The sequence below is a fragment of the Equus przewalskii genome, chromosome 32 (genome assembly GCF_037783145.1).
Source record: "Equus przewalskii isolate Varuska chromosome 32, EquPr2, whole genome shotgun sequence".
NCBI lineage: Eukaryota > Metazoa > Chordata > Mammalia > Perissodactyla > Equidae > Equus > Equus przewalskii.
This window is the reverse complement of record NC_091862.1, coordinates 8,951,505-8,975,848: the sequence shown is the minus strand read 5'-3', so window position 1 is coordinate 8,975,848 and position 24,344 is coordinate 8,951,505. Positions and strand designations below refer to the sequence as shown.

The 24,344-nt window shown below is 43.0% G+C and overlaps 1 protein-coding gene and 1 long non-coding RNA gene across 3 annotated transcripts in view; one reads left to right on the top strand and one right to left on the bottom strand.

The window, feature by feature from the left end:
- Window positions 1-24,344, top strand: part of FNDC1 (fibronectin type III domain containing 1) — a 96,816-nt gene that overhangs the window by 45,615 nt on the left and 26,857 nt on the right. For both annotated transcript variants that reach the window (XM_070603289.1, XM_070603288.1), the window contains exons 6-14: window positions 4,620-4,718; window positions 6,295-6,412; window positions 8,551-8,738; window positions 9,429-9,536; window positions 12,351-12,539; window positions 13,918-16,623; window positions 18,028-18,128; window positions 20,590-20,701; window positions 21,649-22,050. In XM_070603289.1, coding sequence (XP_070459390.1) covers window positions 4,620-4,718; window positions 6,295-6,412; window positions 8,551-8,738; window positions 9,429-9,536; window positions 12,351-12,539; window positions 13,918-16,623; window positions 18,028-18,128; window positions 20,590-20,701; window positions 21,649-22,050 — 4,023 coding nt within the window. The remainder of the gene's footprint in view (window positions 1-4,619; window positions 4,719-6,294; window positions 6,413-8,550; window positions 8,739-9,428; window positions 9,537-12,350; window positions 12,540-13,917; window positions 16,624-18,027; window positions 18,129-20,589; window positions 20,702-21,648; window positions 22,051-24,344) is intronic.
- On the bottom strand, window positions 5,320-17,125 carry LOC139080828 (uncharacterized). The gene is made up of 3 exons (XR_011535649.1): window positions 16,647-17,125; window positions 8,446-8,784; window positions 5,320-6,375 (listed from the first exon to the last, which is right to left on the bottom strand). It is a non-coding gene; the product is annotated as an uncharacterized lncRNA (long non-coding RNA).

The following is a 24,344-nucleotide window of genomic DNA, read 5'->3' as shown; positions in this document are numbered from 1 at the left end:
TTCCCTCACACCTTCTTATCTACTTGATGAGTTTGGCAAGTGACACTGGGTAACTGTGGCTTGGTCCCTTCCTATCCCTCCTCCTGAGGGGGAGCTGGCCTGTAGAAAGCACACATTCTGCTCAGCTCCTCTGTGCCCTGAGTCCTGGAAGGCCCAGGGCTGCTGAGCAGCAGAGGCCGTCTAATTCTGAGGTTCCGTATTAGAAAGTACACTCGTCCCCATGTTCTGCAACTTAGTTTGTACCAGCAGTAAATATTTTGGCCCCTGCTGCTTACTCTTCCTTCATTTCCTAATTGGATCAGTACACAGGCGAGGAAGATGGAGTGGTTTACTGAGCCCTTCTGGAGACTCCAATGGGATCCAGTGGTCTCTTCACTTACATATAGTGAGGCACTGCTCAGCTTCCAGCGTATTCAATGACGAGCTGGGGATAGAAGGAGGAATGGCTCAAGGCAAAGTAGCAGAGAAGGGCAGACAGCTGAAGGCCTGTGTGGTGTGAGCAGAGTCACCAATGAGAAGGCAGAGTGGCGCCCATTGACGCCTACGGGGGTATAAAAGATAAGATCTTCTCTCAGATACAGCAAGGGATGGGCAAATGGCAAGAACTGAGATTAGCTGGAGACAGGACAGAGGAATGGTAGAAGGAAGGGGGAGAAGAGAACCCTGGAGTGAGAGCTGCCAGGGCCACAGCAGCGATTAACACTGGTTTGGAGCTCAGCCCGATGAGGCGAGAACGGTGGTGGTGGAAATAGGTCTGCTTGGGGGACGAAGGCCTGGTGGGCCCACGCTCCTCAGGTGCCCTGAGGACAAGAACCGCTTTGCTAAAGGCATGACCATACAACATCTTGAAGTGTGGACAAGCAGCTCCAAGTTCTCAGGACTCAAGGCTGGCTCCCTGGGCTGCAGGGCAGACACTGCCCAGGACATGCTGATCTGGTAGAGACACTCAGTGCAAGGCCAGGCTGGATTCCCTCCTGAAGTAGCCTCCGAGGCTATTTGCTGCTCTCTTCAGCCACCTGCCAAAGACGTTCTCGGAAAAGTCCGTTGGGTATGCACAGCACAGGGTCAGCCGTGGCGCTCTGTGGGCTCCATGGTCTCCACGTGGTGGCACAGGCAGCAGCGAGCCAGGCAGAGCATTGAAGCCATTTCAAAGCACAGAATGCAGACTTTTTCCAGCCAAAAGAGACTAGCTGCCTCTCTGCTCCAATGCCACACGGAACCACGAGGGATCGCAGAAGCCAAGGGAGAAATCTGAGCTCTCAGTGCATTGTGAAGCCTGGCTTCAGCACTGGCCGCAAGACCTGGAGCTAGAGGCTCAGTCACTGAAGCCACTGAATAATGTGGACACTCTTGAGTCATTCATTCCTGAATGTGCTGTGCAGGTTAAACGGCTCTGTTTTGGTGATGTGGGCCAGATTTTACCCAGAATGTCAACAGAAGAGTAGAGTCACTATTTTTGCATTTTTGATACTGCAGGAGAGCATTTCTTCAGTGGGAAGTTTTCATTGTTCTGGGTCTTTCATAGACAACACACATTAAAATGTCATTTGGTGTTGACAACTTTTTCATCTGACTGGTTCTATTCGTTCCCTCAGTAGTGAACACCTGGCTCACTTGAGGGTGGCAGAAGGATTTTTTTTGTTGCCTGAACTTGAGCAAATGTTGGAACTGAGGTGGGAGTGGGCTCTGGTCCCAACCTGAACAGACAATGCTGGTCTCTTGGGCTTCCACTACAACATGATAGCTTTCGAATTTCCACCACGTAAAAAGCATTGGGCTTGCCATTCTGTACAATCTGAGAGGTTACCATGAGGAGGAGGAGGTCTTACTGGATGCTTGCTCCATCATGCCTGGGAGGAAAGGATGAAATCAATTCCCCGGGTATGTTAGAGTGGGCCTGCTGTATTATGGGACGCCTGTCTCCTGGTTTTATGCTGGATAGTAGTTTAATTCTGCTTATAACCCAGATGCCATTGAAAGTGTCATACTGCAGAGAATGGTCAGATATTAAGGAAATTTGGAGAAAAGCGAGCCTGAGGTACTGGCAGCAGAAACCTCATCCTCTGAGTCATTCATTAACTACGTCTTATTGGGCATCTTCTGTCAGTCATCACCCCAGGTCCTGAGGCCCCAGCAGTCGCTCACAGAGACAGACAATCAACAGTGTGAGTAGAGCTCCTTCTTGTAAAAGTTGCCTGGAGACAGCAAAGCAGGCCCAGGAGGCGGGCAGTGCTGCAGTGGGAGCGCCAGTGTCAATCCCAAGGTCAAAGGAGGCCCACAGGGAAAGTGGAGGGGAGAGGAGATAGCAAGCCCCAGGATGTGAGGTGGGAGCTGGACGGTAATAAAAGAATGAGGACGTTTCAGTTTGGAGTCCTTCAGAAAGTTACAACAGACCTTCAGAAGTCCAGACACTCAGAGTTTCTCACGCATCACACACTCGAGGTCCACTTCAGGTTGGGAAAGTGAGCAAATACATTGGCTCTGACAGTGGGGGGGTACTTGGGGTCACTGGGTTGGTGATGCTGGGATCATTTTGGCAATTTTATTTCCACCTTTTATTCAATAATCAGGAACACAGACGTAGGCGTGTTTTTATACCATTGCATAGTCTGCATTATCTCTTTATGAAACAGGGGTGCTCTCCTCCTATCCAGCTGTCAGGCACTTTCTCAGCCCCGGTGCCCCTTCAGCCCTGGGCCTGTTAACATCCTTGCCTGCGTTATTAAGAGCCTGGGGTTTGCAGCCACACAGAACGGATGTGAGAATTGGCCCTGCCACTTAGACCATGACCTTGCGGGGGTGATCTCACTCCTCTGAGCCTGGTTCCTCTTCTGAAATGGAGACAAGGAGAGTAGCTTCCTCATGGGCTTTGTCAGGACTAAATGAAGAATTGACGTGAAATGCTTAACACAGCGAAGAGACTGGACTGCACACACGTGAGCTGTTATTCTAGTTAACTGCAGTACAAAGCTCTTCCTTCGTGGTAATCTTGAGCCAAGTTTAGTTTGGAGAGCTCAGCAAATCAAGAATCTGGGCATAAAAAAAAAAATCAAAGAACTTTAAGAATTACATTGCTAATACATAAAAATGTCGATTTGGGGAATTATTCATTTCTTGGTGGTTCTTGATAAATCATGGGCCACTGCTTTTCGCACTTATTTATTTATTCATGTTCCTGGATCGTGAAGCTGGACGGCAGTGGGGCACAGTTTTTTCTTTGTTGCCTTTGGGCATGCGTCCACTGTCAACAGCACCGAGAAGTTAACAGAGCTGAAGCAGCTCCTCTGTTTAGAAGCTTAGTTTGATGTTCTGTGGATCCAAGTGTATCAAACTTGATTCCTGCCTTGTATAAAACCTGCATTTCGAAATTCTCTGGTAGACTAAGATGTGAGAGCCTTAGCCTAAATAAATTACTCACGGCACAGTGTGAGTTTCACCTGCCCTACAGAGAGAGAGAGAGAGCAGGTTGTCAATATTATCTCTTTCCCTTGAAATCTGATAGCCTACAGCAGTTTACTTTACATAAATAGGGCTCTCTGTGTGAGGTTTTCGGACACGGGTCTCCTTTTATGTAACTCCACATGCTGTTTGTAAAAACAAAAGGTTTATTTTCCCACTGCCTTATGAAAGTTTGCAATTCCTGAAGGAAGGACTCCAGAGTTGTAAGTTTCCTTTAGGATCTATTAATTTACTTAGGTATTACATGCTGCTATAACTGTCTGCATTAGAAATATATCAGGTTGCCTCATTTTTATTTGTGAATTGATTAGGGCTGCTACAAGAAGCTCTGTCAGTAGAGACAAGTTAGGCATCGGCAACCTTGGGGTCAGGGAAGATAATGAGGCCTTCTTAGGGGTGTGACCTTGGGCGAATCAATCAATTTTCATGGCTTTATGTCCTTATTTCTTAAATAAGCAGGTCAAATTGGAAGATAACTGAGGTTTCACGTGGGTCTCAGACTCTATGATTCCATAGTACTCAAGAGTTACAAGTTTCATTTCATCATTGTGACTTTTTTTCCAAATAGAGTTTTCAAGTTTAGGTTAAGTTGAATGCTAGTGGGCCCAAAGTGCAATTTTGGGGGGTGGGAGTGGGGAACTAAGTGAAAGAACAATCCAGAAATAAAGGATATGTTTAAACTCTTCCATTTGTTCTTCCGTTCTGAGGCTTTTACTTTCGAAGGGCACAGCATCCCTTCGGGGCTGCTGACCTGGCCCACTGGCCTTTCTTGTCCCTCTCCCTTCTTTTTGAGGACAGATAAAACCAGAGTCGCCCCTTCTTTATTTTGGAACTAAAAAGAAATTGGGGGAATTATGTGGGTAAATATGCTATTCTTTGATTTCTTAAACATTGCTCTTCTTTCTTTGGGGCTGATGAGATGGAAACCCATTTCATTTTCAAGACTGTAGGTACAAATCGCTTCCACATTTTCTAACGTAGGAGTGTTCTTATTTAGTTCCTGCAGTGCTTTGTTGTCACCTTTAGTTGTCCTGAAGAAGTGGGAACGCCCCAGAAAGATGAGACGGGAAGGGGGAAGGTGGGAGGGACGCAGACAACTAGGGATGTGTGTCCTCGGAACACCAACCACAGAGCCTCATCCCTTGCTCGTTGGTCCACAGCCTCCGAGTCAGTGTACGTGGTCTCCCTGCAGTCCATGAACGCCCAGGGGAGGAGTCAGCCAGTCTACAGGGCGGCCCTAACGAAGCGGAAGATTTCAGGTATGTTTCTAAGGATGCATCTGGTTGAGCCATGGTCTAGGGGTGAATGCAGTGTTGTTTCCAGGTGATGCTGACTGGGTAATGAATTACATGGATTTTATTGAATATAAAGGAAACAACAGGGCAGACTTGGGCACATTATGGATACAAGTGTGTTTCTTTTATATTCAGAGGTTAGAGCGTTCTTTGGTGAAATATATTTCTCTGTATATTTTGCATGGCTTCACTGCACAGATTTGCCACGATAGGAGCGGCCAAGTATTTATTCCATTTAAAGGCATAATCTGATCCATGCATAAATTGGCCTACTTATCGACTGTGAACAGAGAGAAATAAGAGTGGGTGTGGAGGAGGTGGCTTGGAAGATATGCACTCAAACTTTATTTCAGCTAATATTGCGTAAAAATGGCATTGAGAAGAGAGAGAAGAATGTAGTAGTGCCTTGCTGATAGCTTGATCATTGGTCACTTACTAAGGAATACTTTTTTCCACATCCCTTCACAGATATTTTTTATACTACTTATATTTTAACAAATTACGTATACCTTTTCTGGATCATGTGCCTTAATTGAGAGAGGCAACTGCAGTCTAATTATTTTCATGAATTCACAATTTATTTGTGGATTATAATTTTATATTCTATAATATGTTCTTCTATTATTACATATCATATTTATACATTATAATTTTATATTTATAGTTATTATAATTTTTTACATTGTATTACAGAAGCCTCACATACATGTTGTTTCACTTTTTTATTCATTAATTGCTGCTATAGCAGAAGTCCGTATCACTTTTCTAACAGGCTAAATATTTCCATCTTCCCCTACTTGTAGTAAAAGCCACATCCTTTTGAAACATGGTCCCTGAAAGGTAAAAAGAAAAAAAACACAAAACAAAACCAAAGCAAAAACTCCAAGAGACTAAAAAGCAAAATTGAAGACTCCTGTGAGTATTTAAGTTCGAGATTGAACAAAAACTACAAGCTTAGTGACGAGGATCTATTCTGTTGGAAATTGACACACTGAATTCTATTTTTTATCTGAATATAACTTTGAATCTGCCTTGGAATTACATGTTCTAAAATGTGAGAACGCTGAACTCAATGTGATTTGGGCAGTTGTTTGAATCAGAGTTTTCATTTCATGCCATGATCACCAAGGAAATGCTCTGATTGGAGCTTTTCTTCCCCTAAACTTCTGCTTCCCGTAAAAATTACATTTCCCTGAAAATTACAGTGTATACTGGCAAAACACTGAGTTACTTGGAGGATCTTTGGCCAAGGCTCAGCATCACTTGTGTACTGTTCTTTATGTCAGTTGCGTCGGGCAGCTTTTAAGGTGAACTGTGCATTTCTTAGACTGTGTAAGAAGAGCCAGGGTGGAGATCTTGGTTTTTCTACATTCACCGATCAAGTAATTGTTTAGCTTTCTATTCTTTTCATTTTATCTACATTAAGCATAAGCAATTTAAAAATTATACAGGGTAAATAATAAACTCTGGAGGCCCAAGGAATTCAGGGTAGAGACCATTGTTAGAGACAGCCTTTCCATGCATCCCATTGTCATTTCAGAAGAGGATGAAATGGACGTGCCTGAAGACATCAATGTCCGGGTTATGTCGTCCCAATCTGTGCTTGTGGCCTGGGTGGATCCTGTTTTGGAAAAACAGAAGAAAGTTGTTGCATCAAGGTACTTTTCCTTATTTCTTTGCCTTTATGTATGAGATGTGGTTTTTCTGGCCCTGAAGACACATGTAGGGGCCGGCCCCGTGGCCGAGTGGTTAAGTTCGCGTGCTCTGCTTCAGCAGCCCAGGGTTTGGCAGTTTGGATCCTGGGTGTGGACCTATGCACCGCTCATCAGGCCATGCTCTGGTGGTGTCCCACACAGAAGAACTAGAATGACCTACAACTAGGATATACAACTACGTCCTGCGGCTTTGGGGTGGAAAAAAAAAAGAGACGTATTTATTTGAATGATCATGTCTTCTGACGTATGTGAACGCTGGCCTCTTCTGTAGCTCACCAGTAAAGCATTCTGTGACAATCCAGCTAATCCCAAGTGTGGTCACACATTTCCCACAGATCAGATGCTACCAGGGCCTCGTGTGTAATGCACACAGCAGGACCACACATCTCACTTAAAGTCTTATCTTGTGTCTGGAAATTTCTTAGATTCCGTTTCTTTCTTTGTGCCCATTTGTGTTTTGCTTTGTCTCATTTCTGATCTGTTCATGTGCAGAGCATGTGGGTCATCTCGGGAGGAGTCTTACGGTTCCTCCTGTTATTGGGAAGAGTGGCAGGAGGAAGGAGGATTATGTAGAGTAGTGGACATTTGTCTAATGCCTCTAATGGTGGTTCCTCTTTAGACATTCTTCAAACACTGACTTGCTTCATGTCCAGCTCATTTGTGCATAACAAAATGCACCGTTTTTTCTCTTAAGCCATGACGTTATATTATTCTGGTTTTTATATTGATTTGCAATAGCAATAGAAGAAAAACCAATCATAAGGGTAAAATAATTTTTGCATTAACAAGACCACCCACGAATACCATTTCCAGGTAGTGGGAGATTAATATAGTCATCAAAATTTTATGTAAGTGACTAAATAGTTTACATAGTCAAGAGAAAGCCAAAGGTTTGGTGGTTAGTCACTATATATCAATTTTTGAACCTATATGCAATCAGGAAAAGTGAATGTACTTTAAAAAAATGAATGAAATACAATGCTGGAATTATATGTATATATATATATATATATATATATATATATATATATATATATATATGCTGTTATTTGCATTAGATGTAGTTTCTGTCACTGTCCACTAGTACAAAGAAGACATCTGCTTCTTTTGAAAGACTTTAGAAGGTTCACAGTGATTCTCTCCCTAGCCAGATGCTCTCCCCCAACATGAAGCGTCTCTGATTCCCATTGGACTTTGATTTCCAACATGTTGATGAAAACGAGGATTTGAGTTTTCTTAGCAGAACTCTTGTGTTAATTGGTGTGCCGTGTCTGCAACTGAAATCTTATCCTGACTTATTAAATATCATAATGAATAGTACATTTTTAATGCATCCAGTGCTTTCTACTGCAAGGCAACCTCAAAGAAAATTTCTTGGAAAAGACATGCAGTACATGACATTTGCATGTCTTAGAGTGTTGATCATGTCTTCTACCTGGGGTGGTTGAATATGACCATGTTAGCTCACACCATGTTTCTGTAATCACACTCTAGATAGATAATCACACACCAGAGAGGTCCTTTTATAAACGACTCTATCCTGCTGTTTGTTACACATTTTGCTTCTTCTCATAAGGTGATAAGTCTACTCAAAACCACATGTCGCCTTTCCTCGAGAACTTATAAAAAACATACCTGCTTTGGCATGAGATGAGTCTTCTTGTTTTTCTTTTCTGGAGAGCCAAGATATCTTGGGCCAGTTCTGGTTCTTAATATTGCCCTCTCTACACCACATACATACACATCCCTACACAAACATGCACACACGTCTCATAAAGGTTGTCCCCCTTCTATCCCTTTCCTTCTTAGTCTCTGCTTGATGTTTTGAGCAGTAAGACTTTTGGGTCTTGAAAAGACACCAAGCTCCATCTTTTCTGGCCGACTTCAGACATCTTTCCCTGGATCTTAAGTAGGTTCTTTCAGCCCATAACATAGTCAGAAGTTTAGATTTTTCTCCTCTTTGGTTACTTTCTTACCTCCAAAAGCCATCACTTATGGGGAAGGAAAACCAGCAAGGAATCTAGTGTTCAGCTGCAGAGAATTGTCGACTGGGTGCATTGATGTCTTGTTGTTTCTTATAGACAGTACACTGTGCGCTATCGCGAGAAGGGAGAATCAGCCAGGTGGGATTATAAGCAGATCTCCCACAGACGCGTGTTGATCGAGAACCTGATTCCAGACACCATGTATGAATTTGCAGTCCGTATTTCACAGGGTGAAAGAGATGGAAAGTGGAGCACCTCCGTCTTCCAGAGAACGCCAGAATCGGGTCTGTATTTAAAACGGCCTTTGGGTTTTCCATTTGGGAATTACCCCTGAAATAAGATTTAAAGACAGTTTAAGAAGCCAATAGTGATAAAGGCCAGAAGAGGCATTTTTTAAAGCAAGATTAACCTTAAATCTTGGAAGTGTTTCTACGTATGAACACAAAGAACACTTTCTTTGGGTCCAAGTTTTATCCTTCACTGACCATTTTCCTTAGCATGTTATTCTGACATGTGGAGCACATGTGCATGGATGCCCCTGAGTAACGCATGGCTTGTCTTCCTAAGAGCCTCTTGTTTCCTAAAACTGGCATCATGTTTGATTCTGGGGAGAATTTTACACTGTATTCAAAGCTACAATTACTTTCTTTTAAACTATGTCTTTAAAAGCTTTATTAAAAAGAAATGTGAACTGGATTTTCACATTGTTTGTATATTTCACTATTCATCAATGAAAGAAATTCGGAGTTCCCAAAAGCATTTCCCTAGATATGTCTAAATTCACTATACGAGTTGGTAGAACTGTCGTAAATCATTCTGTGGCACAAAGAACAAGTGCAGAATTTTCTCTCACGTATAATAAAACTTAAGACAGTAGCTCTTTAATAATAAATGTGTATGTAGAGACCATATGTCATTTACTTGCAAAGATCCACAAGGGCATTTTTAAACCTTGGATCCTGGTCCTTTTGTAGCTCCTACCACAGCTCCTGAGAACTTAAACGTCTGGCCAGTCAATGGCAAACCCACCGCTGTCACTGTCGCGTGGGATGCACTGCCGGAGACCGAGGGGAAAGTGAAAGGTAAGAACCTCATTTCATAAAGTATAAGGGCCACACGGGAATGAAATACCCCAAACAGAGATAGTACCTTGACTCTGATCAACACTGGTTCTAACTGCAGGCTTAGTGACTGCAAAAGCAATAAGGAAGCGACATACATATATGGGGTGCTAACCCAACGGACAAGGATATTTCATGCAGGGTTTTCATTGTCAGGAAGATCCAGGTCGTCACGAAGATGACTTTTCATCTTCCCCATATGCAGACATTTTGGTGCTGCTCTCAGGGGGGGCGTTTTTAATTGTGTGGGTGTGACATCACAACCTTTACTCGTGTAAATGACACCTTGTTATTCATGCTCTGGGTCATTTCATTGTGCCAGTAAGATCATGGAAAGTAGGAGTGAGCAGGAGCCCTGTGGGACCATAAATGTCTTAAATGGGACCATAAATATTTCATAGGTTTAAAAATCAAGTACTGTAATAAAATAAAATGGAAAATGGATTTTTTTCCCTTTTTATCACCCTTTTAAATTAATTAATTATTTTTTTGGTTGAGGAAAATGGGGCCTTGAAATAGAAAAATAATATTGTAAATTTTAAACAGTAAAATAGAATAAAATATTTACAATTAGTTAAATTTAAAAATAGTCTGTTAAGAATATTGGATAAAAGGACAAATCATTTCTTTTCTTTTTTTTTCTTGAAGAAGATCAGCCCCGAGCTAACATCAGCCCCAATTCTCCTCTTTTTGCTGAGGAAGATTGGCCCTGAGCTAACATCTGTGCCCATTTTCGTCTATTTTATATGTGGGATGCCTGCCACAGCATGGCTTGATTAGCGGTGCGTAGGTCCGTGCCTGGGATCCAGGCTGGCGAACCCTGGGCTGCCAAAGTGGAGCATGCCACCGGCCACCAGGCTGACCCTCAAATCATTTTACTGTTACTTGATTTTGGAAGACAACTTTAATATGCCCTGAAACTTGAAAAGTTTGTGTAAGCTTAAAGAAATCCAGAAAATTATCACTAGTCTCCTTTGGGAATTTCTTAATTGAAGAAGTTGAATGGCTCTCTTTTGTATTCAGCTTAAGTTATCTTTGCTGGCCTGTAAGGATGTCTTTTCATGGAATAATAGAAGTTAAGGGAGATATACGTAAAATAGTATTAAATTTAATGCTTTTTTACTTTCAAGTTTGTTTTAGGAATATATTGTACTGTTGTTCTCATCTTTACCAGTGAAATAAATCAGAAACAAATGAAGAGAATAAATCTTTAGTTGGTGCCTTTAATCATTCTTTTTATGATGATTTGAACATCGGCTCCTTCTGTATTATTTTTGTGATTCTGAAAAGGCTTCTGAAAGTTTAATGAAGACATTTTTTGGCTGACTACTTCTTTTAGTTATTAAAAAAATTAGTTACTGCCGTTCTAGTGACTTTATTACCATGTTACTTATTTTTTTCTTTCCTTCTCACACATCTAGTTTATATTTATAGCTCTTTGGTGAAAGAAGCTCATGACAGTCAAGTAAATACTGCCAGAAATAATAGTAACTTTGAGTTTTTATGTCCAAAAGGACTCACATATCTTAACCCTGCTTAGGTAATTAGTGGTGGGATTGAAAATTTATAATTATACTGGGGCATTTTTCATGTATGAGAAATATAAAACATAACAGAAGAATATCCTTTGACATGGTTAAATTTTTTCCAGATGAATTGGATCCATAAAAAAAATCTGAGTTACAAAATTTTATAGACAGTGGGTTCTTTTAATTCTTACTTTTGACCACCACAAATGACTAGTTTGTTCATTTTCAAAGAGAAAAGAATGCTGTGTTTTTTTTTTTCAGACAAATGCTGCAAAAGCATTTTTGGTTGAAAGTTTTTTAATTAACGTCCTTTTTAAGGATTAGATCTTATGGAAAAGAAAAAATCTTGCATGTTTCCCTAGGAAGTATGATAATTGCTTGGCTTTTCTATAACTCAAATTACCATTCTTGATAAGTCTTGTAAATGTTGCGTTCATTGGGAGGAAAATAGGCATGACAGATTTTAGTTGAGGCTGAAAATTATGCTGTAAAATATGGCTTCCTTATGTTACAATATTTCCATACGGGCATAGAGATATATCAGTTGCTTTGACTGAATTTGCTATGATTTTCAAAGTTCAAGAGTATTATATGTTTACAGATATAGCCAATTAAAGATGGAAACATTAAACATCACATAAATCTACTACTTAGCAACTTTTCCCCCCAGTTTTAAACACTGTGAACTATCCTTACATGCATATATTCAATAAGAACTTTTATAATTCCTACAAAAGTGAAATTATATTCCTAAAATGGAATTTATTTGGCTTAATGTGCAAATAAAAATAGCCCAGATAAATCAAGTGAAACTCTTGAAGATGTCAGCAGCTACTCAGAATTAGTTCCTTGCAGCTGTCATTTCTTTTCCCATGGTTTCTTCAACTCAGGATGTATTAATTCTGTCATAGTAAATTAGTAAATAAATACAGTGAAGAAAAAACCCAAACGCAGTGTAAATATTTTGGGTAAATTGTATAAAGATGGGGCTCCTGGGGTCCATATGTTTAATTTGCTGAAATAGAAAATTGCCAGCTAATTCACTCGATAGCCCTGTCTGGTGGCCTGAATGAATGCTAGTTCACCTTCTACTGTGTCTTTATGCTCCAGCTGCCGACTTGGCGTGCATTGCTGAGTATTAATTTTAGTAATGCACGTTCTAATTCATCCTGCCCATACAGTCTGTCTGCTGGACACAGGACTGTTTTCAGTTTCCTCCTTCCAACCGTCTGCCAAATCATTTCAGAATACATTCTTTCATACGCCCCGGCTCTCAAACCGTTTGGAGCAAAATCCCTCACCTATCCTGGAGACACTACTTCTGCCATAGTGGATGGTCTGCAGCCTGGGGAACGCTATCTTTTCAAAATCCGGGCGGCAAACAGGAGAGGAATGGGGCCTCACTCCAAAGCCTTCATTGTCGCTATGCCAACAAGTAAGCATTGTGTATTTGTGGCTCTCTTTACTACTGCTAATTGTGGTGTGTTACTTTGAATCGTGCTCTTGGGTTGAGAACTGCTCCGCGGGTGATTTTTTTGGGCTAAGTTTGCAGATTGATTTCTCAGATAATTTTTGGGGTCCCTTTAGAAATTCGTCTCCCCAAAGACTAAAATGATATTGATTGCTAATAACATTCATTACTATTACAACAGCAGGAACGTATTAATTATGGGGTTAATGTTATGTCCCTGTGTAATTTGGGGTTTATGATGACAGGGAAAGAACATTTTTACAAGTGTAATGTGACGTTTTTAATTGTTAACTCTTCAATTTCTACATAGCATTAAAATTTTTTAGTTTGTATTCCATTATTTTAGAGGGCAACTTTACTCAGAAGAATCTCCATTACCTTGTTTATCTGATCAGTATCAAAACCAAGCAGGTTAATAAAATCCAAAATTGGAGTGGGGTGTTTGTAGACTGTGGTTTCTTTTCTGCTTCCCCACATTTACAGCAGATATTGGTAGCTGTCTCCTTCATTACATACTGTGAGGATCCACAGTATAGCTCAATATGAAACAGTTCTGTCCTGGAAGAAACTGAAATTGACGAAGTTTGCTCCTTCGGGATTCCCATTGCTATATAAATTCCCCTCCCCTTACAGCATCCCTTTCTGCATTCAATTCTGCTCTCCAGAAAGGGAAAATTGTAGGGTACACATAATATAATGCTTTACCTACCCTAGGAGTCTTTTTATTTTAGGCCTTATTTTGGAATTACAAATGTATCCATTATTAAAGGGATTTTCATCAAGAAGGAAGAAGCAAGTAAGGACATATTGGGGCAATAGGGAACTCTTTGTAATGCCTCAAAAATTACAAATTTGTTACTCCAGTTACTTGCAAGCCACACACAACACATCTCCATATAATTTTGAGTATAGATCATTCAGCATTTTACACCAGTCTCATGTGTACTTCTTGCCTACATTGTTAAGAATGGCTGTAATGCATTTGTAATGTCCTGACAGTTATATTAAAAAAATCCTACATAAGATTTTACATTTACAAAATCCATGAATTACTTCAAAGTACCCACTTCAGAATTCCTTCAAATAAGCTGACATAACCTGATTCAATTTACAGAAATTCAATACACATATTTTCTAGGCCTATATCTGTTACTTAAAGCCAAACAGAACTTTAAAAGGAGATTGCTATAATTGGGGAAATAAATGTGCAATGTCCAGAGAATGAGAAATTATCAATTATAACTACTAATTTTCAACGCCTCCATACTGCCATTTAAATACTTTCTGTTGCACAGCTTTCCAATTTCTTCTTTGACGGCAAATTCTTTAAAATCTATTACAGCCCCGACCAGTGCGTCTGATGTTCAGCGGAAAGCAAACACAGAGGATAATTCCAAACCTGAAAAACCCGAGCCTTCTGCACCTTCTCCGAAAGCTCCAGCATCCTCAAAACACACTCATTTGCCTGTTTCTCCCCGAGGCAGAAATGTCAAGAATCCACTTCTTGACTTGAAGAACAAAATACTGGCTAACGGTGGGGTGCCCAGAAAACCCCTACTTCCCCCTAGGAAGCCTGAAGAGTTGGATCTTCAGTCAACAGAACTCACTGATGACGAGGAACTGGAATCCCGAGCAGACCCACCAACATCACCCTCGGAGATTCAGGACCAGAAGCCACAGCAGAGGCCGCCAATTAGATCTGTCCACCCGGTCTTTGCTCCTGGAAGGACTCCCATGAGAGCCCGAATGCCAGTACTGCCCCGAAAGGAAGGTGTAGATAAGCGTGGCTCCTTACTGGCCTCCCACCCTCGTCCAGGGGCATCCCCATCAGCCTCGGCCTCTTCTGTCCCCCAGCCCACGGAGGGCAGCCCTCACCGCCCTTCAGGGAGACCCTCTACCCACCTGCCTTCCAGCTCTGTTGACAATGACTCCCTGGGCCAAGATGAGGAAGAACCAGCCGCAGGCTCCCCCCACCCCAAGGAGGCGGTCTCCCAGCAGCTGCCTCCCAAGAGCGCAGCCCACTCGAGGCCGGCCCTGCCGTCCAGCCGCCAGTCGGCCTGGAACGCCATGCGGGACAGGAGCTCCGCGCACCACAGCGCAAAACCAGCCTTGCCAGCTCGGAGGGCACCCTATTCTGAGGATGCGGAGGAAAATTCGAGTGCTCCAGTCCCACCCTCGAGACTTTCTCCACCCCATGGGGGGTCATCTCGGCTGCTGCCCGCAGAACCACACTCCCGCTCTCCGCTCTCCAGGGGCTGGAAGGATGGGCATTATGCCGCAGCCGCCAAGTCCAATGCGCCATCACGGCCTTCCAAGTTTCCCTCGGTCTCTTCTCGTCTCTCCTCCAGGACACAGGTCTCTGAGGGAGCCGATGCGTCTGATGGCGATGGCGATGGCGACAATGATGCAGAAGCTAAAGGGAGGCAGACTGAGGCCACGGCTCCCACGTTTCGAACCCGGCTGCCAGCAGGTCCTCCTGTTTCTGGACATTTCAGTTTGCTCAGAAACAGGCCCTTTGCTGCCCACGGCAGATATCTAAACAGGTTTGGCAATGGCCGAGGACCCCGGTTTCAGCCCTCCAGCCCCCCACCATCCACCGTGTCCCCCCGAGTTCCCTCGAGGGTGAGTTCTCACCCAGCTTCTAACCATAGGCGTGGCTCTAGTACCCATGAAGACAGTGAAGAGAGGGAGGCAGAAGACGAAAAGCCGCTTCCTGCCACCGTGGTGAATGACCACGTGCCTTCCTCCTCCAGGCAGCCTGCCTTCCGGGGCGTGGACCACCTAAGAAGAGGCCCCCAGAAAGGGACGAACCTTCTGCGGAAGGAGTCGGTGGCAGAGAACCCCAAAGCTGCGGGAACTTGGGCAGGTGCGCATCCTCAGGGCAAAGCTGGGTCGAAGGCGCAGGATGTTCAACAGAGCACCGACGTGGGCGCGGAGGGCGGGTCTCGCAAAACGCAGCTGTCCCCTGCTCCGCCGCCCGCGGCACGGTCACAGCACCACCCCGGATCCAGCGTGCCCAAAAGGATGGGTGCTGGGGCTGCCGCTGCGGAAAAGCAGCCTTCTTCAGCGATCTCCGTGTCGCAGCAACAGCCCCGCGGCCCCCAGGGCAAGGAAGTGGGGCGTGCGCCTTCCAAGCCTGCACTCCCCCAGGCTGGGCGTCCCCACCCCACGTCGCAGGGAATCGCCTCCTTCTCCGATCCTTACGCGTCCAGAGACAGTCAGTCCCCCCACGCAGCAAACTCCCAAAGGGTGCGCCCCACGTCTCCCCAGAATCAGAACGGGGATGGCGACAGCAGATATGGCGAAAACCAGGAGGACAGCACAGAGGCAGAGGCCCGAGGTGTCCGGGCGCCCGCGCCCCCAGCCCAGGCTAAGGAGGCCACCCTGTCCCTTCCCAAGCACCGCCAGGTGGAGGCTCAGCCAGGAAGCGCGGGCGACAGTCACCTCCGCAGACCCCCAGGCTCCTCCCCGAGGCCCGGCAGGCCCGGCAGCCCCCACCCCTACGCCCGCCCCAGGGTCCCGGGCAGAGCAGGGCCCCAGGCCACGCCGTCCAAAAAGGAGTCGCTGTCGTCTAAATCTCAGCAGTCGGTCTCAGCCGAGGATGATGAAGACGCGGGATTTTTTAAAGGAGGAAAGGACCAGGACCTTCTGTCTTCCTCTGTTGCAAAGTGGCCCCCCTCCTCCAGCCCCAGGGGCAGCAAGTATGCGGATGGGAAAATGGCCAAAGAGAAGACAGAGCCTACCCTTGTGCTTGCACCTCCCAGAGTGAGCTCCTCCCAGGAGGACAACGACACCCCAGTGAAGCGTCCTCTTTCTCCGCCTCCAGGCAGCTCCCCGAGAGCCTCGCACCTGCCGCCCAGACAGCCCCCTCGCAGCCCTGCCACCCCAAGCCCCACGGTGGGCACGCCCGCCTGGGCGCGGTACACCACCCGCGCGCCTCCTGTCTATTCTTCCACCACCCCTATGCTCTCCTTGAGCCAGCGCATGATGAACTCGAGATTCCGGAACCCTCTCTCACGCCAGCCTGTGAGACCCCCTTTCAGACAAGGTAATTCGTTTTCAGTCGCTTACCATTTTCTCTACAGTTCTCAGTAGTGTCCATAGCAATGCCCGAAAGGATTTTATTTTATTTTGTTGAGCATCTCCTATCCACTCTGTCTAAGCACCGTGTTGAGAGCTTTGCAAATGCAACATGATTTCATCCTTTAACCATCTCCTAGCGTTTGCGTTGTTTCGCCTGGTTTTCAGGTGAAGAAGCTGGGGCTTGGAGATCTGAGTGGTTCCCCCGAGGTCAGACAGCTATGAAGTAAGTGGCAGAGCTGCCATTCCAGTCTGGAACAGTAATTCTACAGCCCTCTGCCGTTCCATTGTCCCATGTCGCCTCTTTGAATCCTTAACATAGATGCTCTTAATCTGTGAAAATGTGTCACAGCCGCAATGGCAAACTCAGGTTCCTGTATTTTAGGTTCTGTTTAGTTGCTCACGTGCCAGCATATTTTAAAGGAGTGGCAGAAAGGAATACAATACCTTGTAGGCTGGATCTTGTTCTCGTTCATCCTGTGTATGAAACCCTCCGCTGAACATCCCCTGGGACAAACTCAAATGTCTTGGGTGTGGATTGCTTAGACATTGCAATCAGTGAGTGTTGTTCAAAATGTCCAGAAAATGCGTGTTAAAGACGGTTGTCACACAGAGGAGTAACAGGCAAGAAACTCAGTATTTGATTTTCATTAACTATTTGAGTGAGAGAAATAAGTCTCTGACCTCCAAATAGTTGTCAGAGAGCTCAAACGCTTTATCCCTGGGCAAGACTGGATCACAGAAGGCTCCCAGTGGAGGCCGCCTACGAACTAGCTGATCAGAAATGGCACGAGATGAAGAGAAAGGGCAGAGGAAGGCAACAGACAGAAACAGAAACTGGCAGGGCAGCTAACTGGACCCTCTGTTTTCTCTCTGAGCAAATGCTTCTCAAGCAATCCCACAGAGTTCAGCAAGTTCGAGTCAGCGCCGTGCAGTTACGCTTGGCAATTGATGATTGGGACCTGAGTCAGCTAGAAATAGAAATAATCTGCTGAGAAAAGCAGGACAGCAGCTACTACATTTAGAGATAATTTTCTCCATCCTTCCAACTCTCCCTCCCTCCACCTCCCAACTGGCAAAAATAAAACTACAGCTACTGCTTTCTCTGGAAAATTTACTTAATGCTGAACACTCTCATTCCCCTAATATTGTCAGGAAACTGACTGCCATATTCTTAGTAGATGTTTATCTCTTTGTTGTGTAGAAGTCACAAGTCAAAACTATCATTATGTTGCATATGAGCTGTTGGTTTAAAATTCTGTTTAATTTTTCTGTTTGAAATGATGTGTTACTACTTATAGAGTGGTATGAAGCCAAGATTCCAAGAATGTTGAATTTACCAGGTTCTGTTATCTTCTTTTGCCCCGTGTAGGTTATAATGGCAGACCAAATGGAGAAGGGAAAGTACTTCCTGGTAGTAATGGAAAACCCAATGGACAAAGAATTATCAATGGCCCTCAAGGAACAAAGTGGGTAGGGTAAACTTCTTTACACATACTAGTTGTTTTCATGCTGTTGGGAAGAGAAAAATGGTGGACATTGTATAACAATAAATGAAGCGGTCTTTTCTTTTCTTCTCTAGCTTTAACCACTCAGATGGCAACATACTTGTATACTGTTTCCTTCAGTACTCAGAAAAATCTTTGATTCTCCTGAGTAGCTAGTTTGTGTTCTAGTAAGTTCTCTAGCTAGTAGGATAAGGCATGGGCCCTTGCTTCTCATTTGCCTTGATCACACAAAGATATGGCCCAACCACAGCAATGGCATAGAATCTGATGCATGCCCTTTACAATGAGCTTCTATTTTCCCAGTCCTGAAAGCTTTATTTTATTTTTATTTTTTGTTTATTGTTTGATTAAATAGTGCACATGTTTTCTGTAAGTTGTCCAAATCCTTTGTCAAGGGAAGCAGGGTAAAAACGAATAAAGAAATCAAAAAACCCTGAATCAAATAGGCAATTTTTATCAGATCACCTTTTGAATCTTCCAAGTTGTTGGAAGTCGTTTGTATAAAATAAAAAATAAATATTACTACTTCATGTATGTTTAAGCTAAATGACTAACTTTCTGGGGTTAAGATAAATGTTTAGAGATTTTTGGTGGGTTGAGGTTAACGGGCAGAACAGTTAACAGTGTTTGGGCTTTGAAATATTTCTTCAAAGAGTCAACACATTATTCATAGTAGAATTCCAAGGCAAAACTTCCCATTTGTGAGCCAGCCCTGATGGCCTAGCGGTTAAAGTTTGGTGCTTTCACTGCTTCGGTGGCCCAGGTTTGTTTCCTGGTTGTGGAACCACACCACCCATCTGTCAGTAGCCATGCTGTGGTGGCGGCTCACATAGAAGAATGAGAAGGACTTACAGCTAGGATATACACCCATGCACTGCGGCTTTGGGGAGAACAAAAAAAAAAACCCCAACTTCCCATTTATAACAATAAGGTTTTAGGAAAACATATTAAAGCACTTCATGAAATTTTCAGGCCCAGGTGATCTAAAGATACATCTTATCATTTCTCAAAGGAACAGAAATTTATAATAGGAAGAATGCATATTAATAAAGCAAAATATCATCATCAACAAATTTGAATTGAAACTGTATGGAGTAGACCTCAAAAGTAGGGTTTATATAAATAAGTTTTATTTAAATTACTGAGACAGCACCCAACCAAGTGGCCTGCTTGCAGGGGTTCCTCCAGTGGCCTGATCTTGCAGAGGTGTAGTCCTCAAACTTTAGCGAGCATCCGAATCATAGGGTGGGAGGGGCTTGTCAAATATGCTCTGGGGTAGGGCCAGGTAATTTGCATTTCTGATAATATATGATGCTCAGGTGATGCGGAGGCTATCGGTCCTGGACCACACTTTTGAGAACCACCAGTTTACAGCATGAGCTTGTTTCTTAACAGAGATAATAATAGCTTTCCTTAAGTTTTATAATTCCTCAGAATATGAGCTTTTTGCATGCATACAAATTTAATTACAAATTCAATTGTTTTTGTTATAGCAACTTTGATTTTTAACATTAACAGCAAAGCTCATTTTTAATACACTAGGAATACATGTTCCTTGCAAGAAGTTAAAACAATTCAGATATAAATGAAAAAGATAATAAGCATCCTGGGGCCAGCCCGGTGGTGCAGCAGTTAAGTGCGCACATTCCACTTTGGCGGTCCGGGGTTCGCAGGTTCGGATCCTGGGTGAGGACATGGCACTGTGTGGCAAGCCATGCTGTGGTAGGTGTCCCACATATAAAGCAGAGGAAGATGGGCACAGATGTTAGCTGAGGGCCAGTCTTCCTCAGCAAAAAGAGGAGGATTGGCGGCAGATGTTAGCTCAGGGCTAATCTTCCTCAAAAGAAAAAAAAAGAAAAAATAAGCATCCCAAACCACTTCTCAGAGATAACCACTGTTAATAATTTGGGATAATATCTGTCCAGATTTTTTTCTCTGCAGTTTTAAGCTTATAGACACAAATGAATATATTTTTATTTTTGCAAAATAGTCCTGTAATCTGAGTTCACATCAGTATATATCAATATATGTAGAATTTCCAAATCCTTTTCTTTGCCTGCATAGTATTGCACTGTCTGGAATAATTTACTTAATCTCTTCCTTCCAGTGATGGACACTGAGGTTGTTCCCTTCTTTTCAGCATTACACACAATGTACTAACCAGTAAAAGTATTTTGAACATCTTCATATATTTAAGGAACCTAAAACAGTTTACATTTCTTATGGGTAAGCTATTACTATATGAAATATGGTTGTCTTACATTTTATTCTTATTAAATCTTATGAATGATGCTGAGAAAAAGAATGTTTCTTGCTCACGTGATGGTTTCCTTCTGTGGAAGCTTCATGCACATATTCATGTGGTTGGATTAATGTGAACATTTTGAAATGTCCAATATATTCTTTAATCCATATTATGGATTTAGGTTGTGGATCTCGATCGTGGGTTAGTACTGAACGCAGAAGGAAGGCACCTCCAAGATTCGCATGGAAACCCTCTGCGGGTTAAGCTAGGAGGAGATGGTCGAACCATTGTGGGTAAGTGAGAGTGGTTCTGAAGGTACAGAAGTGTCCTGGATTACTCTAGAAGAACACCTCCTCTCTACCTCTCCCCCCTGATTTTTGATGGGGCCCTTGCTCCAGTTACTTTTAGCCATCTGGAAAAGAATGCCTCAAAAGAGGGAGAATTTAGCTTTTTCCCTGATACAACTGTAGTTATACATTTTTTTCTACAGACTCCCCCATTTAGAAAAGGTGGTGCTAGCCTTCGACTTCATTCTTGAAACTGGGCAGCCGGGAGCACAGATGGACAAACTACAGCCCTCAGGCCAGACCTCGTCTACTGCCTGTTTTTGTATGGCCTATGAGCTCATAATAGTTTGTACATTTTTAAATGATTGCAAAGAAAAAATCAAAGAATAGCTAATATCTGTGACATGTCAAAATTATATGAAATTTACATCTCAGTGTCATTCACAAAGTTTTATTGAAACATAGAAACACTCATTTGTTTGTATCCTGTCTATGGCTTTTTTTGCCCTGTGATGGCAGAGTTGAGGGGTTGCAACAGAGACGATGTGGCCCATGAAGCTTAAAATATTTACTCCCTGGCCCTTTACAGAAAAGGTTTGCCACGCCTGGTCCAAAGTAACATTTTACTCCTTAGGGGTAAGAATGAAGAAGAGGAAAGAATTACTTTCCTTATGAAAGACTGAGAGTTACTTCAGGGTAATGGGGCATATTGATGAAATATTTATATATTTATGTAAAGTAATACAGAGCAATGGACTATATAATAAGCCCAGGAATTTCTGGAAAGCAACAGATATTGCTACCTTGGCTGATATCTTTTTAATTATTTCTTTGCCCCTTACTGATTAAAATGTAGGAATACATAAGCTTCGAGAAGACACTGTTTTGCTTGCTTTTTACTTCCTCTGGGTTGTTTCACCTTGCTGCACAGCTTGTGTTTCATTTTATTTCAGATCTGGGAGGGACCCCCGTGGTGAGCCCTGATGGCCTCCCCCTCTTTGGGCAGGGGCGGCATGGCAAACCTCTGGCCAGTGCCCAGGATAAGCCCATTTTGAGTCTTGGAGGGAAGCCTCTGGTGGGCTTGGAGGTCATCAAAACAACCACCCGTGTCCCCACCACAACCACTCGACCCACCACAACTCCAAGGCCCACCACAACAACTCGGAGGCCCACGACGACCACCACACGCCCAACGACCACCATCCGAACCACTACGCAGACAACCACCACCACCACCACCCCTCAACCCACCACCCCCATCCCCACCTGTGCCCCTGGGACCCTGGAGCGGCATGACGAAGATGGCAACCTCATAATGGGCTCCAATGGGGTCCCGGAGTGCTACCCTGAAGAAGGTAACCGCCTTTGTCCTAATGGTGGCCCACATAACTAGCATGCTGCATTTCCAAGTAGAGTCATAGAGGCTACAGGGCGGGGTAAGTAGGGTGCAGGGCGGAATGGCAGCCAGAGGCATGCAGTCCTGTGTCACAACTAGGGTTGTCAGATTGAGTGAATAAAAATATTGCATGGGACATGCTTATATGAAAAATTATTTCCTGTTTATCTAACATTCAAATCTAAGTGGGCATGCTATGTTTTATCTGGCAACTGTTGTCACAACCCAAGTCAAAAATTTAGCTGAAGCATGGGACATTCTTAGCTTGGACTAGCGTTTCCCAAAGTATGTTCTGCTGGATATTAGTAGATTAGCACTTATTATATATATATATTTTAAGAAGGTTCTGTGATTGGCTATGTGATTTAAACAAGGTTAAATGAATTTCTTACTGTTGGATCCTTCAGATCGTTGAATAGTCTCATCGTGAATTTCCAAGAAAAGTAGAGTTTCTCAAGCACGTTGGGTAGCTGAGCACTTTTTTGATCAGCTCTTCCTTTGGAAAATGCTAATCCTTGCTTGGCTGGGCTCTTGTGGCAGGAGGGGCTGTCCATTGGGTGGGATGGCACCATTTCCCTGATTTGGGTTCCCCAATCAGGGCTAGCCTCTACCCCTGCCAGGTCTTCCTACTGGGAACAGCCCAGTCTCCGTCAAGAATGGAAGCTAGGACACTTTTGGCCAGGTCTCGGTGGAGCTGAGATGGCACCATCTTTTCTGCTCCGTCTCTGTCAAGTGGCTCTGGAAGAGGTCATCCTGTATTTGTGTCAGGCTCGGAGGAGGCAAATTCCTCCTCTTTCCCTCAGGTTGCAATGAATTGCAGGGTCGACTGTAAAGCTTATGTCTTTTTAAGCGAATGCAGAGTGAAGACCCTTCATTTCAGGAGTTATCTGCATGTGCTGAGTTCTTGCACAGCGTTGTTGACCGTGATAAGCCCAATGGATTTGAACTAGAATGCTGTGTCCAAAATGGGAATTCTGTTTGAAGTCAGCCCTTCCACGGAAAAATTCCAAATAAAGAGAAACACTGGATACGTCTAACAAATTCACACTAAAGAATAAGAAAACATATTAAGGAAGAGGATCCTTGGGAAGAAAGTTCTCACACCATCAGTGTACTCAGTGAGTACAAATGGGAATTTACCTTTGGATTTCTGGAATGAAAGTGTTATGTACTTTTCTTGACCTCTTATTTCTTCATACATTAATGTGTTTATTTAAAAAAATTGAAGTATAATTAGAATAGATATTTGCTTAATAGTTGGTTGTAAACAGAAGAGTGACTATTTTAGATTTGGTTTTAACTACTGTTATTACTAATATTTTGCATTTTCTTTCATCTGCTTTTATATAGGCCTGATAGCTTGTTCTTTTCTTTGTGTTTTTGGACTTCTATTTGACATGAAAATCAGTATTTTTCTTGGCATTTTTGTTTCTTTGTGAGTCATGATATACATATGTGTAGTTTTTACTTCACTCATGTCCATTTTTCTAATTTCCTAGTAGCCAAGTATTGATAATAATTTGCCTCTAGGAAGCATTTTGAAAATAAGTATAAATGAATACAAAGTCTTGCGAAGGAATTAAATTTTGGGAGGGCAGCATGTCATCCTTAAACAATATTATAATGTAGTATAATTTATTATTTTAAAAATATTTCTATATGGCCTATCTTGCTTTTTAATTTCTGCTGCTCCACTGACAACTTTATTAAATATTTTCTTCCTTATATTAATTCTAATCATAGTTATTTTTATTTTTAGTTTTTTTAGTGGCAGCTTTATTGAGATATAACTCACGTACCATAAAGTTCACCCTTTTAAAGGGTAGAGTTTAATGGTTTTCATTGTGTTCACAGAGTTGTGCAACCATCACCACTAGCAAATTCCAGAACATTCTCACCATCCCTGAAAGAAACTCATAGCCATAAGCAGTCACTCTTCATTTTCCACTCCTCCAAGCCCCTGGAAACCACTTACCTACTTTCTGCCTCTTTGTATTTGTCTATTCTGGACATTTCACTGTCCGGAAATAAGTGGCTTCTTTAATTTAGCATAATTTGTTTTCAAGTTTTATCCACCTTGTAGAGAATATCTGTACTTCATTCCTTTCATTGCTGATTAATATTCTGTTGTGTGGACATGCCACATTTTATCCATTCATCAGTTGATGGACATTTCAATTGTTTCCACCTTTTGGCTCTTATGAATAATGCTGCTTTGAACATTTATGTACAAGTTTTTTTTTTAACACCTGT